The following is a 16,591-nucleotide window of genomic DNA, read 5'->3' as shown; positions in this document are numbered from 1 at the left end:
ATATCAACTCCCGGCCAGTAAAAAAGATGTCCTAAACGCAGGAGATGGAGTTAAACTGTTCCCCTACCTTGGACGCAATGGCTTCTTTCATCACTAAGAACAAACCCCTAGGTTTTACAATTGAGACTGAGAAACTAGTACAGTACTTGTACAATTTTTGATCTACAGCATCACGACGTGAAGCTGCAACAATTAGATGTAAAGGGTCCATTCATGAGGAATAACATCACTTTGACCCTTTGTGTTAGCTCCTACTGCTAATCTTTCCATAAGCGTGAACTTACTTTCAATTTGAAGAAGATGAAAAAGTCTTTTGCAAAACCCCAATACTGTTTTCTGATCTATGTACCTGAATGGAGAATCGTAGTCTTACCTCGTTTTTTTCCACTACAAGCCAAGCTACTTGTAATCCTTCCAAACCTTTAAAGGGGACCTCCCTTGTTAGCATCTCCCAGAGAACCTGGAACAAAAAGAAAATGGAATTTTTATTCTTGTACTTTATATTTTTGGTATATTACTGAAACTTTATCTAACATTTAACTGTATCCAATTACCAGACGAAACCAACCCCACCTGTAGAAACTTGGACAAAACATATATATTCATGCACAGGACTTCTTCCAAATATTAAATCACACACACACATTTTATATATGTATACAACACACACACGCACGCATACATACATTTTTTTTGCTCATTTTTACAAAGTTTAGAAATCAGGACATTTAGAGCCAGACTTATGAAACCAATGGGCCTACATAATTTATCTTGTAAGTTACTAGAATTCTCACAGATTCCTACAAATTAGGTTTTATATTTTCTTAGTCAAACTCTTTCTACCTTGAATCACCAATAAATTTCTCTGTAAGATAATAACTGGGAATTCAACCGTATTTTTAAAGGTTCAGTAATGGTCTGATAAAAAATATTGAGCCCTAAATCCAAATCATTGTCTAAACCACTCACCTCATAATGGTAGGTACTTGCAAAACTGTAACATTTAAATTTTGTGTTTTGGAGAAACTCTCAAAAAGAGTTGGTCTAAGGGAGTCATTTCTTCCACCTATAATATAATTTAATATATATCCTAAAATGTAATAAATACTTAATGTCATGTACATAGGCTATGGGTGTGTGTGCGTGCGCATGTGAAACTTATGAGTGTGCTCATCTCTCTGCGATCCTTGAGATCAGTATGATTAATAAATCTGCACTGAAATGCCCAAAGAATGCAAACTGATTCTAGGAATGCTGAAAACAGCCAAGGATTTGGGTTTCATTTAAAATACTAAGTAATGGTGACTTTTTAACATTCAGTTAATTTTCTCTATTTATACAAATGGGCATCAAAATCGGAGTCTACCAATATTTTGTGAAGTGTGACAACAATTACAATTTTGTCAATAATCGTAATAACCACCCATTCGCCGGGTGATTATGTTCCAGATGCCTTATTAAACTCTTTACACATGTTACCATGATTAATATCAACCCCCCTCCCCCGCAAACAGATATTACCCTCACTTTATAGATGAGGAAACTAAGGCCTAAGAAAGTGTTTATTTAACTTGCCCAAAGACACTCCATTATCAAGTGGCAGAGCTAGAATATGAGTTGCTACCTTCCCTAACAGTCAAGCTCTTAACCAGATGTAACTCGAGAAAAGGGAGGCTGCCTTGTGAGAGAGAATGTGACATGCCACATTTCAGGGCCGAGAGCCAGGGCAGAGATGAAAAGCAAATGAATGCAACGGTTTTGATTTCGATTGCTCTTATTCTAAAAACAAAAAACAACTGTTTCTAAAGGAGAATGTAGATTGAGAACATGCACTCTCTTCAGGCAGGTCCTACAAACCTTTAACTGTATCCGCTGTTTCCTCAGCCAGTGCTCAGTCATATTTGACTCAACATGTGAAATGAACTCTGGCTAATAGGAAGATAATTAGCAGGAAAATCAGGGAAATTGGCAGATGCTGCTCAAGCAGGAGGAAAAAAAAAATTCACTGAAGCCTCTTTGGGCTTTTAATCAAGTGTGTAAGGTACTTCTTTAGAAGAGCTACTGAATAATTCTATCTGAGTCCCAGAAGTGATTAGGAAAAGGTAAGGGGCAACCCAGAAGGGGCCGCCTGTAGCAGGCACTGTCAGTAAAGGCAGCGTGAGGGCCAGACAGGTATGCGTCCCCCAGGCCCCACTTGCACCGGGAGATGGGGAGACGGGGAAATGGGGAGATGGGGAGATGGAGCAGCCCGAGGCCTGGGCAGGAAACGTGCAATTCCCACTCCCCTGGTGCCGAGGCTGGGGAGGGAAAGGACACATAGAGCAAGCAAACTGGTGGCTTTGGCCCTCCTGAGGAGAAAGAGCACAGTGAATCAGCCTCAAATAGATGGAAAGCTCCAGACCCCAAGGTGTCCAGGTAAGTGGCCTCGTGCCCCCCGCCTTCTGACCCGGCCTGCACAGGCACACACACGGCGGCCGACTGGGTTTGTTGAGGCCAAATGCAAAACCAAGAGCTTGGGAAGTGACACACAAAGAAGATTTATGTCATTCTTTGTTCCAAAATATTCAGTTGGAAGACATCCAACATCAACTCAAGTCCAAGTTCTATTTCTCCAAGAGTTCTGACCCTGGAAAAATAGTTTCATTCCAGTCCCCCAGTGTGTCCCGGAAGGGCTACTACAGCCACGGGGCCATCTGCCGGTGTAGACATGGCCCCGAGACCGCTGTGCTGCGGGCCCCAAGTGACTCTTCAGCTCACATCCAGCAGCAGCACATGCCCACGTTCCCTGTTACTGATTCACCAGGTGGAGGCACGTATCAAAGAGTAGATGGGGTGAGACTGGACAGCAGCTGCTTCTGCACTAAACCCGGTGACGTTTGGCACCAAAAAGTCCTTTGTGGAGGAAGTCATTTGGAGGTCTAAAAATATATCAAACTATGCCTGAAAATATCAGTGATGGGGATGCAGGCCAAACATTATTGTGATCTTTCCCCTTAAAAATACTTTCCAACTCATTCTATCTTGAGATGTGTTCACGTTTCAACTGTGCTCACAAGGAAAAATTTCTATTTTCAGTTTGCAGAGAAACTTGGACAAGGCTGTGTACTTTTCCTGCCCTTTCTTTTACAAACAATGGCAGGCCATTACCTGAGCTGGGCTTGTTCTGGAACAGGGCTCACAGACAAGTGACGCACTGATGCTCGCTCTTAAGCCACTCTACTTTCAAATAGTGGTTCTGGCTCAGAAGCTTCTGAGAAGGTAATCCTTTCTGCATTGTCATTACGATAGCTTTGTTTTTAAAGAGTGGCTAGGCCTCGTGTTCTCAGAAGGCTTATTCTTTCAATGATTTTTGCTTTCCTTTTTTGTGGATAACATACTAAACACTCCTCTGGTTCTATCCTTCAAGGGAGATCATCATAAGGGGGTAGCACAAGCTCCTTTCTTGTAATATGGGGAGAGAAACAATTGCCTGTCTGGCAAAGTTTATCAGCTTAGAAGCAAGGATCACAAGATCCACTTCTGGCATTTGCAGCACATTTATTTTAAGGCTGTCCCAGGCTGGATAGTCTTGCTATGTGTTAAGAAGCAATACAGATTTATCAAGCTATGGGTTACTAGGGACTTAAGTAATATTAGAGCAAGTCTGAAAAAACAGAAAAATGAAAGCAAAAATGAAAAGCAAAAATATGTTAGTTTTTATTTTTTTTGAGGTGGGTTTCAAAAAAGGACAACTCTCCCTTACAGTCTTATTCATCTGTATGCAACTATTAAGTGTGTACGTGTGTGGAGGCTCAATGAATAGGACAGACTTTCAGTGAACTATGGGATGTTTTGTGCAGAGACACTTTACTGACAAATGGTCCTGGCTACTTATCTATTTCTGAAAGGACATCAACAATCCTAAATAACCTAATCCTAAATAATTAGGATTATCCTAAATAATCCTAAATAACCACATCGCTATCATTTTCAGCCTATGGACTACAAAGTTCTAAAACTAACATGCCCCTACCTTAGTAACCATTCTCTCCTGCTCTTTTAGATAATACCTACTCTGACCATGTAATGCCTTCTTCATTTTTAAAAAATGTATGTTTGTTTAAACAAAAAGCTCTGGAAAGCATGCCTGGTACCATTTCTTTGATTAAATGGTGTTTATCTAGAACATAATGGGAAGAGGTCAGAATTCAATAAAATCTTGAATTCTCACTTGTAATTAAATTAGTTTATGTACAACCTTCGGTGTGGAACTCTGTTGATCTAGCTATGGGTGGAGCCTAACCAGAATTCCAAGTAAACCTCTCTAAGATACTGTTTTCAAAGAAATAGATTCACTGTAATGGCATTCTTTGTTTCCGCCCATCAAAAGAAGACTAACATGAACACAGAGTTGATATTCAGAAGCATGTGACTGGGGCGGACAGGTTCTGAGCTGCAGCATCTGGTGTGTCAATATAGAATGACACTGGAAATGTTCAGCAACTGGCTATCAAGTTTGCTACGGTAAGTGAAATTACTTGCTAGAATGATTTAAGCATTTGTTAAATCCCTCGGACCGGAACAAGGGAAGGGTTAGCTCGGCAAACAAGTAGACAGGAAACCTCATTCACCGAGAGAGATGTTCGAGCCCATCTACTAAGGAGCAGTGCATCATCACTCGAAGGAAGAGCTTTTTAACAAAGTAAACACCATTTGCAGCCTCGGAAAAGTTGATTCAAAGTATGTTGATCATGAGGGGGTTGATGAGGAATGAGTGAAAGGGGTTTAAAAAGATAGAGGAGAAAATCCTAGGCGCCGCACAGGGAAGTCCCTAATCTCTTGGACAGTTTGCATGTGAAAAGACATCGGTCCTTGGTTACCAGACCGAGACTGTACTTCAGCTCAGGAAACCCCGTGGGTGCACTGCGCCCAAAACCCCCTGCTAACTGTAAGGTTTTGGAAGGAGGCAGTGTGAGGTCTGTTTTCATAAATGAGATAATACTGAAACCAAAAGTTCACTCTATTTGGAACTCATAGTTGTCTTTCAGATCAAACATTTCTGGGACAGGGAGAGTCCAAGGCTTGGGGAGAATTTTCAAAGTAAAAGCACTATACGAGAGGTTGGGGGGCAGTGCTAAGATGAGCCTCGAGAGTCTTCTAGTTCATATGCAAAAATAATTTAGAAACTAACTGCCTGCATCTATGTGTGTGCAGCTACATGCACAGGCTAGTGAGAGTGAGAAGTGTGGGCTCTTGTTGGCTCGCCATGAACGACTCCAGCCCTGATGCTTCCCTTCCCCTCCCTCTTGCTCCACAGAACTTCCTCTGCGAACCGTGGCCTGCTGCAGAACGCACAGTGGTTTTCACGTCTGTGAAGAGTTGTACAAAACAGAAGAGCACACAGTGGGGACTGTCAGTGAGCCTCAGGGTAGAAGAGATTCACTGTCTGGTCCTTTACAGAAAGAGTTTGCTGGCTCCTGTTCCACAGGACAGAAGAAGGCACTGGTCCCGATGAGCAGGCAAAGGACAATTTAACTCTCCCCACGCCGGTGTCGAGTACAGTGCCTGCCACGGTAAATGCATTCCTGCTTAAACATGAAGCAACATAACTTCCTAAGAGAAAAGGATCTCACAGAAAGTCTGAAATTGCAACACATTCCCCCATTTTCAGACCTCCCCAGTAGGTGATTTGTGGGAATGGTCAGAAAGTAAGTACTTATGACCTAGGGAAGGAGTTTTACAATCGAGTCTCCTCAGGAAGTTGGGTTTTTCTCCATCTTTCAATGGGGTTTTATTTGATCACTGTCTACAGTAGTTTATAGCCTTCATTCTTCGAAATACCCAGAATTAAGGGAAATGAGATATGTAGCCTGAAGCTATTGTCTTCCAACCTTTAAAATTCTAGCCTTTTGCCAAAAACACGTATTTCATTCTTGTAATGACTTTTTTCAGTAGTCAACAAAATTCATCTCTATTATATTAATTTGATGTACAAAAGATGTATTATAATTTGGAAAAGGCTTGGCTGTCTGACCCCTCCCTAAAGATCCTGTTCTTATCCATGCTGTTCCGCTGTGATTTTTACATGATACCTTACATTCATGCTTCCGAATCACACTACTGTATAAGACTTACCATGGGCTTGGGCAAGGCTAGGGGCTAAAGACCACGTATGTTTCCCTCTAGTCATTTTAATAGTTAACATTCAAAATTCTCCTATAGTTAATTAAATCCTGCGGCAGACTGGTGTGTTTTGAGCAACTTACTACAGTGAAGTCCCATTCCAGATGGCCCACATTTCCACTAAGTTACACAGATACACCACAGTCCTGCGTCCAGCCCAGGAAAGCACTTGTCACAAGAGTGCATCTGGCCCGGCATTATTTTAGGTTCCATCTAATTGCTCTTTGGAAGTAGTGTTGGTTTCTTCTCAACATAGGACAAAATAATTCAGATGCATAAAGGTGACCAGAGTAAACACTCTAGCAATTAGGAAGTGTTCTCTGTGTGGTCACTGCTCTAGGCATTCCACCAGAACCACCACTGTTGTCTTAAAACTGTGTTAAATTGCTGTCCCACTGCTGGGGGTGTTTGCTTTTTTAGATCTCCTTGAGTAACAACCAAAAAAAGAAAAAAAAAGTGAAAGAGAAATGAACTCACCACACCATAGGAATATGTGTCACAAGTTTCAGACACAGGGAGACTTTGGATAACTTCTGGAGCCATCCATGGGAAAGTCCCAACCAAGGACATGTGTGTTGTATGGTTATGGAACCGAGAGGCACCAAAATCACATATCTGAGAAAAGGGAAAAAAACAAGTGATCAACCTTCTACTTACTGATTTATAATAGAATTATCAGTCACAAAAATGTATATCCGAAGTTAACAACCACTTTTGAAAAAAATTAAAAGAAGCAGTCCTACCTTCAATACCCCATCAGCAGCTATAACAACTAAAAAAAAAAAAGAAGAAAAATTGTGACAATCATCTAATTTATTTGAGTCATCTCAGATTGAAAAAACCCCATAAGCTTCTATCTTCCATATGACATATGAAAGGTAAAACTGAAGTATTTACTGCATTGAAGATTTTGCAATAAGGAATTCCATGAAGTGCTGACTCAAAGGCTTTCGAAATATTTGTTTAAATAAATGTAATACTGTCCAATAAAAATGGCGTATGTTAGTAGTAAAAAAAACCCAAATTTTTAAAAAAGATTTTATTGAGTTATTTAAAAGAGAGAGAAAAAGAGCACAAGCAGAGGAGAAGGGCAGGAGAGGGAGAAGCAGACTCCCCGCTGAGCAGGGAGCCTGATGTGGAACTTGATCCTAGGACCCTGAGATTATGACCTGAGCCGAAGGCAGACGCTTAACTGACTAAGCCACCCACCCAGGCACCCCTGAGAACCAAAATTTGTCCTTGGGTCTGCCACTAGACTGCCAGCATGATATTGAGGAGGTCACTAGCATTGTTACTTCGTGGTATATATTTTTTCCTCCCAATCGAAGAGTAATCTTCCAATAGGCAGAGACAACATTGATTCGCTCACTTATTCATATATTCACTTACTTAACAAATATCTGCCGAGCACCTCTATGGGTAAGGCCATGTACTATGTTCTGGAAGAGGAAGGTGAGCAACACTGGCTTATCAATGCTCCTGTGGAGCTTACAGTCTAATGAAACCAAGGCCTATTAACCAAGTGGGATAACACCTGAACCTAATATAATACTGTATGTGAATACACTGGAATTAACATTAATTTTTTAAAAATATATAATTAAATGGAATAAATTCTATGATGGGAGTTGCAGAGATTGCCTTGGAATCAGGAGTTTTCTGGAAAAAATGGTGATCACACTAAGACCCGAAGAACAAGCTGGAACGAACCCGACAGAGGACCACTGGAGGAGGAAAGCATTTTTTAGGCAGAAAAAAAGTGCCCTGCAGAAGGTCAGGAGCAGAGGGAAACACGCACAATTTTGGAAGACAGGGGCCTGGTCCCGAAGAGCCTCTGTGAGAAATGGAAGTCCAATGAACAACTTTAAGCAGAGAAATGAAATGGTCAGATGTGCAGAGGGGAGAGCATATGAGAGAGTAGCAGAACTGGAGGCAAGGAGATCACCATGCACCCAAGTGGCTGTAGCCCGAGAGAGACATGACGATGCCCACACGAAGGCTGTGGCACAGAACAGGAGAGAAGTGGACCGAATCAAGAAACACTTAGGAGGCCAAATCAGGGGCACCTGGGTGGCTCAGTTGAGCACTAGATTCTTGGTTTCAGCTCAGCTGTGACTGCATGGGTTGTGATCTCATGGGTCATGGGATCAAGCCCTGTGTCAGGCTCCACTCTCAGTGGGGACTCTGTTTCCCCTCTTCTTCTGCCCCTCATCCTGCTCCCTCTCTCTCTCTAAAATAAATAAAACCTTAAAAATAGGCAGGGATGGGGCCCCTGGGTGGCTTAATCACTTATGTGTCTGCCTTCAGCTCAGGTCATGATCTCAGGGTCCTGAGATCGAGCCCCACATCAGGCTCCTAGCTTGCTGGGGAGTCTGCTTCTCCCTCTCTGTCTCCCTGTCCCTCTGCTGCTCCCCTGCTTATACTCACTGTCTCTCATTCTCTCCCTCAAATAAATGACTAAAACCTTTTTAAAGAAGAAAGAAAAACACTTAGGAGGCCAAATCAACTAAGTTTGAATAATGAGACAGAGGGTGGGGGGGAGGATGAAGAATTTCTCAAGGATGAAATCAAATAAAGAGGTAATACAGCACAACGGTTAGAACAAGAGCTCTGCAATCAAATTGTTCCTTTTTATCTCATCTCTGGCTTAGGCAACTGGTATTACCACTCATGGAGAAAAGGAATACAGAACTCATTTTTTAGGGGCAGAGAGGAAATGAAAAGATCAATGTGAACATGATAACCTTAGGGTCATACAAATATCTATGTGGCCTCTCCCAATCAGCAGACAGACACGGGGTTCCGAAGCAGAGGTCTGTTTGGGAGTATTAATATGCAGATGGGGCTTTTATGGGAGTGGGTGAATAAGAGCAGAAGAGGCGAGGAGGTCCAAGATAGACCCTGAAGAACTGTTTTGGCATTTCTTCCATTTTTTATTAAAATTCAATATTTTATTCATTTATTTTAGAGAGAGGGAGGGAGACGGAGGGAGCAGGGGGAGGGTCAGAGGGAAAGAGAGAATCTCCAGCAGATTCTGCACTGAGCATGGAGCCCGACACAGGGCTCCATCTCACAACCCTGAGATCATGACCTGAGCAGAAATCAAGAGTCGGAAGCAACTGATTGAGCGGCCCAGGTACCCCTGGCATTTCTTATGTAAGCTCACAGCATCCTGAACACAGTAGCTGATCATTTCTTACTAAGCTGTTACTAATGACCTTGCTAAATGGGGAAATAATGCATGAAATAGCCTAAGTGTAAATGTGATTTATACATGAACTATAAATTTTTTCAATTGAAAATATAATATTGTTAATAGCATAATCAGTTACCTTTTAAAATACCTCTACTTTTTTCTCATTAAAAGATTGACAAGTGACTTGATGGGATGAGCAATGGGTGTTATACTATATGTTGGCAAATTGAATTTAAATAAATTTTTAAAAATATGATTAAACAAGTGTTCCATTTAAAAAAAAAACCAACATAAAAACGTCGAACATGGAAAATAGAGTCTTGTTATTCCATTTCAGAAAAAAACTGCTAAAAGGTCATTATTTTTTCAATGTGTGTTTTCCTGTCAAGTAACTTGTGAAAATCCAGATAGTCTCCATCATTATTAGTTTTCATAATGAGCATAGATAAATCTGTAACTTAATCATTCTCATCTCATGAGATATTCAGGATACACTGATAAAACACTGCTTTTAAAAAGAGAAGTCAAAAAAAGAGAAGTCAAATAACTTTCTAAACTGAAATTCTGAGCATGAACTAAAAATCTACAGTCCTAAGACTAATATTTCCTACTAGATTCTAGATTATTTCCTAACAATTTCCTGTTAGCCGACCCTTCTTAAAAGTGTTTAGCTCCAGGAAGTTTAAGTCTGTGAGGAGTCAAAGGCTAAGTGATGACCTAGACAGTGGAGAGAACAGTCTGCCAGAGCTGACTGGCAGGGCCGAGCTGGTGGTCCAACCCGGACTACTGATGAGTGGCAGCGGACAGGGACTTCCGTTTGTCCGTCCTCACAGATCTCACAGTCCTGGAGTCCCAGCAAGGGCAGCTGGCTGATCCCCTGTTTCTCTTCCTCCACTTACCTGACCACCCAATGCAAGGATCACACTCTTAGGACACACCCATTTTAACTGCAGTGAGCTAAAGATCTTTTAAAAATAAGTAGTTTTCCTCCTCTTTACTTAGAAGAATCACTTAGAAAGCATATATGTAAGTAAAGCATGTAAATGAACTGATAGCAAGATTTTTCTTTTTTAAGTTAGCAAGCTCTAACATTTACTTCAGTGTGGGCCAGCTAAATAATCCCACTCACTGCCTTAGTCCATTAACTTTCAAGCGACATAATAGAAGACGCATTGTTACCTTCTTACTGCAAGGTAATAACATCTAATCCTGTGAGACATTTTAAAATGCACACGTCCCAAATTATAAAATGTAGGATCATAAGTAAACTTTAGAGAGTACAGAAGAAGAGAAGGAACAAAAAGAAAGCCTTTGCTTTCCAAACTCTGAAATGTGTTGATCATTTTTGGGCACTACTCCAGGTAATATGATGGACATGAAAAAAGTTTACACCAGATAATTCAGAAGTAACAAGAACAAAACTCAAAACTGCCAGTACAGAGAACTATCTAAAAATAGGAGACCAGAAGTATATGACTACATGCTTTGATCTAGTGATACCTCTTTCAGAAAATGATTCTAGAGAAACAATTAAGGATATGTTAAAATTTTTTACTGAGAAGTATTGAGCTCAACATTTTTTTTTCAAAGATTTATTTATTTATTTGTGATAGACAGAGAGAGAGAGGCAGAGACACAGGAGGAGGGAGAAGCAGGCTCCATGCCGGGAGCCCGACGTGGGACTCGATCCCGGGAATCCAGGATTGCGCCCTGGGCCAAAGGCAGGCGCCAAACCGCTGAGCCACCCAGGGATCCCCATGAGCTCAACATTTTTTATCATAGAAAAAAAAATGTAAACGGCCCTGATGTCCACACTCCATGCTATTGATACAATGGAATATTGTGCAGCTTCTTGAAATAACATAAATAATTCTGATGTTTATTAACACTGGAAAGATTTTCCTGGTGTCAGTGATGAGTCAAAACATCAGAGTACAAAAGATACGAAAAACATGAAAAGATCTAGAAAAACTATTTCTATAACAAGGCGTATATATTTCATAGTAAAATAGGTAAAATAAAAACACAGGACTACATTACCATTTCTTGACTTGAGATCTCTGTGAATCACCTTGACAGGAGCCTCCATATGTAAATAGTGCATTCCTTTTCATACAAGAAGGAAGAAAAGCTTTAATATCATTTTCCAACACTGCATTAGTATTAACTTTCTATTTTAAAACATCAGTATTACCTTTCATATTTTTGCAGAGGACTCAATAGCAGGAACTAAATTCATGTGTTCTGTTCTTACATGATGGATGAGATAGAGATAGGATCTGTCTGCATTAGGAAAATTTATATGCTAAGGAAAATTTATGTGCTTTAATCTCTTAACGTTGGAATTTGATTGTGGGTAAAGCTATTACAATACCTAATAAGGACACCTTGATTTTCTGGAGTCTGCACAAAAATAGCACAGTTACAACTGGAAGAAGTGCTCCAATGACTGAGGTATTCCACTACCAGTTACCTTCTAGTTCAGCCAGAGTTCCGACCGAGGCTTTCAGCTTTCATTTGGATGTCTGCAGCTACCCAGCTGCAGCCTGGTTTATTTTCTCCGCACTCAGTCCAGTAAGACCCTGGGAGTGGGGCTGGGGGATGGGTGGGGAAATCTGGTTGGATTCATTAGTTGTAGTTGGTGAAGGATTCTAGGACCCTCAGAAAAATTTACAATAGTTACAAAATACTCCTTTTACAAGGATGAATCTTTGGGATAGTCTATATTTAAGTACACTCTAAAATTCTCTCCAACATACTCAGAATGTAAATCAAGTTACTTCACTAAATTGAATATATAGAAAGTACAATTTCATTATTTTGTTTTTGTTTTTTTTTTAAATATTTTTATTTATTTATGATAGTCACACACAGAGAGAGAGAGAGAGGCAGAGACATAGGCAGAGGGAGAAGCAGGCTCCATGCACTGGGAACCCGACGTGGGATTCGATCCCAGGTCTCCAGGATCACGCCCTGGGCCAAAGGCAGGCACCAAACCGCTGTGCCACCCAGGGATCCCCAATTTCATTATTTTGAATAAAATATTATACTTTTTAAAAATTATACTTTAAAAGACACACATTTCACAGTGATCCTCTTAGTATTTGACTCTTTTTCTGTATTTATGTATTGTCTACCCCCTTAGAATACAGAAAAAGAACATTTTCTACTGAAATATAGTATTTCCCTTCCCTTCTCAAGCTCTTTTTTTTTTAAATATATATTTTTTAAATTTTTATTTATTTATGATAGGCACACAGTGAGAGAGAGAGAGAGAGGCAGAGACACAGGCAGAGGGAGAAGCAGGCTCCATGCACCGGGAGCCCGACATGGGATTCTATCCCGGGTCTCCAGGATCGCGCCCCGGGCCAAAGGCAGGCGCCAAACCGCTGCGCCACCCAGGGATCCCTCAAGCTCTTTTTTGAAATAAGAACCACAACCAAACAAGCTCCTTTTGTTAATGAATACCATTACATGTAATAAGTAGGCTTTGGTTCTTTAAGTACAGAAAATTTCAATTTTATAAAGGTGAATTTTTAAAATAATTATTTTTCTACCATTCTGATTAGATATTGAAGGTCATGCAAGAACAAAGAAAATTCAAAAATTTAAACTGTGATACAAAGATATTACTGAGAAGAGTCAAGTTGAGAAAAGTTATCAGTATTTTAAGCGTTTAAACAAGATATAACTAGAAGACAGAAGAGCATTCTTCTAACGTGAAGTTCTGCATTCTACACACTGAAAATTCAATAGCTACCACTTGGATAACTTTTCATGATTTTAGGACTGAATTTCATAGTTACCCCTTTCTTGCTTTAAGAACCAAATTCAGGTAAAATCTGTTTAATTACCACTAGAGGCAGGGCTAGATAGTATCTACACTGGCCGACATGTAAAGATTTCAAAAACACCACTCAGGTACAAAAAGCTTTAAGTATAGGTATTTTCTTCCTTATGGCAGATATTAAGAGAAAAAAAACTGTAAATTAGTCGTGCATGTTTTTTAGAGATTTTAGTATAATTTATAGAATATTTGACATTTTTAGTATAATTTCTAAAATATTTAGTGTGCATAAGCACAGTGGTAAGCACAATCACAGAAACGCCTATTTGTTTTTATAGAGCCATCCATAATTCCGAATTAATTTTATTTCAAATAATGTAGAGACCTAAAAAAAATCATCAGTTTTAAGATTCAGGGTTCCTAAAAAAGATCTGACTGGTGTCCTTCAGGGGAGATCTGGAACGAGTGAGGACCACTCTGCTACTGGATCCCTTTGACCCGCTTTAACTGCCCTCCTTACACACCAGGGAGGGGCTTGCAGATGAACTCGCTGGCTGCCCTCCTGGCTGCCCTCCGCGTCTCTTCCTACCCAGAAAGAAGAGAGGCTTTGAGGAGGGCTTCTCTCAGCAGTGATGTTAAGCAATGCCTACTTCAAAATGCATGAATCAACTCTTATTTGAAATGAATTATTCATTCTTTGATTTCTCAACATCTTGTTGCTTCAGTGTCTTCGATCATGGTCACATGAAAGGTACGGGGCTGAATCTGAAACAGAATCGACACCAATGAAGCTCCCTATTTAATCTCCAAGTCCTGTGCGTGGCTTTTAACCAGAGAGAGTTGAAGTCGATCTGTAAGCACTGATTTCTTCCTCCTTTAACTGGCCATTTTAAATATTAAGTAGGATTTGTGACTATAAATAAATAAGTCTCTTCTCTGCATCACTCTTCTCACCTGAGGCCAAACACATGCGAACCCGCCTTTAGGAGCAACTCACCAGCCACAAAAAGGCGATCTTATTGGGCTGCAGTTTGGCCCCCAGCCCCCAGTCCACTCTCATTCCCTCCAGCCCTACCCTACCTCGCCTACCAGCCTGCCACTTAATTAGCCCCGTCCTCTCTCTCCTTTGTCCTGATACGCAGTGCCAGCGGTTTTGAGAAACCCCGGGAATAACTGGGCTGATCTGGAGCCAACAGACAGTGACTGTGCTGGGGAAGGGCCTGGAGGGACAAGTTTGCAGGGTTGGGGCGGCGGGGGGTGGGGGGACACAGAAGGTTCAGGAGCATCAGCACAGCAGGAGGCTGAGTGACGGATGTCACTTGATTTGTTTGCTGTCTATCCATCCTAAGTGTCATTAGATAATAACATGGGTGTAATTGGCTGAGCACCCTAAATGCAAATGTCTATAAGGTGAAGTGCTTTAAGGCACAGGCTGTTTGGATATACATTTATATTTATGGGAGCGTATTTCCACAATGCTTCAGGTGGCTCCCAGTAATAACACATCACCCAGCTTGCAAACAGGTGGTTCCTGTGTACTATTGACATATGCAGAAGTGACTATGATGTTACATGAAAACGTCTTGAAGAATGTGAAAATTCAAGGCTGATTTGAAATGCCTGATGCATGAATACACAATTAAGTTAATTAACACAGCCAAAGCCTTAAGTACACCATCCCAAACATAGAGCTTATTATTCTTATAAGGTAATGAAGTATCGTTCAGCAGCAGCATTTTGCATGAAATTTAAAAAAAAATTTTTTTTTTCACTTTCCCTATTTGAAGGATTTGGCAGGTGTTGATGAAACTTAAAACTGACAAGAAAATTCCCCAAAGGAAAGACTGTTACTTTTGGATATCACTGTATGACTTCCCAGTGAAAGCCAAGCATGAGTTACTCTCCATACTAAGTGCTCAATATCTTTTGATTTCTTTGTAAAGAGATGCCTGTAGAGATTGGAGTAGCAAAATGCAAAGGAGTGAATCTCCCTGGTAAAATTTGGACACACTTTCTAGGGGTTGCTAGAATACAAATGTAACTATCAGTGTTCATTATTTAGATTAGGTTGTTTCCAAAGCAACTTTGACAGTTATAAATAAAACTCAGAAACCTTCAGTTAGGAAAATGGAAAAAAAAAAAAAAGAGAGATAAAAATAAATGGAATTTAAATTGCTTTAGAAAGCATTAGGAATTTATGAGGGAAAAAGAACTGGGCACCTTGTTTAGGGGTTTTGCATATTAAAGATCTTTCATTTCTAAGGGTGATTTCCAAGTTTACATTAAATATAAAATAAAATCTGAATTGCTTTCACATGCCAGGACAAATAAGACTTTTTTTTGAACGTGGTTACTATTTTTAGCATATTATTATGTACACAAAATGAGTAGAACTAATCCTACAATAAATCACGTTTTCTGGATACTGAGTCTAAGTGGAGACTTGTGGAACAACAGAGTTACGAGCTTTCCATTTACTGTGTCAAGTAAGCTGGTCAATTACAAAGTCACGAAATGTGGCAAGAAATGGCTGCTCTGGAGTTACTGATTTCGTTAGAACTTAGTTTTAGGGAAAGAAATAAAGTAAAGAGAGAAAGGAATACAGGAGTGGAAAGATAGTGACTTAGAATATCTATACAAAAACCAAAACCAAAGAAAGACAAACCAAAAATCAGACTCTAAATACTATAGCGAACAGATGGCTACCAGAGAGTGAGGTGGGTGGGGATGGGTGAAATGGGTGAAATAGGTGACAGGGATTAAGGAGTGCACTTGTCGTAATGAGGACTAATATGCAGAATTGTTAAATCACTATATTGTACACCTGAAAGGAAGTCACACCATATGTTACATAACTATACTGGAAATAAAATAAAAATAAAACATCTGAACAGACAGTTGCAGAATTTTTGCTGTCGGTAATCTGAAAAAGGAACACCTAACAAATCTTATACCTTAAGTCACCATGTCACCATGGGAAGACATGCCCCACCAATTCTGTAAGAATACAAGAAGTTTTATTACCTTTGGCTACATCAGTGGCCCAGGTCATAATGTGATCCATGTCCATCTCTTCACTTCTGTTACTATTAATGTAATCATAGAGTGATCCCAGAGAAGCATATTCTAGTTTCAAAGGAAAAGATAAGCATACAATTAAAACCAACATGCATTTCAGAAATAAGACTCTGTGTACACCTGAAACTAATATATGTCAACTATACCCAAATGAAAAAAACAAACAAAAAACACAATAAGAAATGAAAGGTAAAACTTCAACTGAGGTTGAGTTCAAAGGCCATCTGGATGGAACTGACACACACAGTGAGGCGTTGAAGAATGCATCCGAAACGAAGGCAGGCAGGTACATAGGTATTTCTTTCAAAACTGTCATTCTAATGAGGTAGAGAAGATTAAATACACAAGTCAGAGCACTTCTGTGAGAA

The 16,591-nt window shown here is 40.1% G+C and overlaps 1 protein-coding gene across 4 annotated transcripts in view; it reads right to left on the bottom strand.

Moving 5' to 3' along the window:
• The window catches only part of MAP3K20 (mitogen-activated protein kinase kinase kinase 20), a 175,227-nt gene that overhangs the window by 66,312 nt on the left and 92,324 nt on the right, over window positions 1-16,591 (bottom strand). For all 4 annotated transcript variants that reach the window (XM_041721845.1, XM_041721844.1, XM_041721847.1 and 1 more), the window contains 5 exons: window positions 16,170-16,271; window positions 11,399-11,464; window positions 6,906-6,934; window positions 6,640-6,777; window positions 374-460 (listed from right to left, as the gene is read on the bottom strand). In XM_041721845.1, coding sequence (XP_041577779.1) covers window positions 374-460; window positions 6,640-6,777; window positions 6,906-6,934; window positions 11,399-11,464; window positions 16,170-16,271 — 422 coding nt within the window. The remainder of the gene's footprint in view (window positions 1-373; window positions 461-6,639; window positions 6,778-6,905; window positions 6,935-11,398; window positions 11,465-16,169; window positions 16,272-16,591) is intronic.

Source organism: Vulpes lagopus, chromosome 11 (genome assembly GCF_018345385.1).
Source record: "Vulpes lagopus strain Blue_001 chromosome 11, ASM1834538v1, whole genome shotgun sequence".
NCBI classification, from domain to species: domain Eukaryota; kingdom Metazoa; phylum Chordata; class Mammalia; order Carnivora; family Canidae; genus Vulpes; species Vulpes lagopus.
This window is presented reverse-complemented; position numbering and strand designations above follow the sequence as displayed.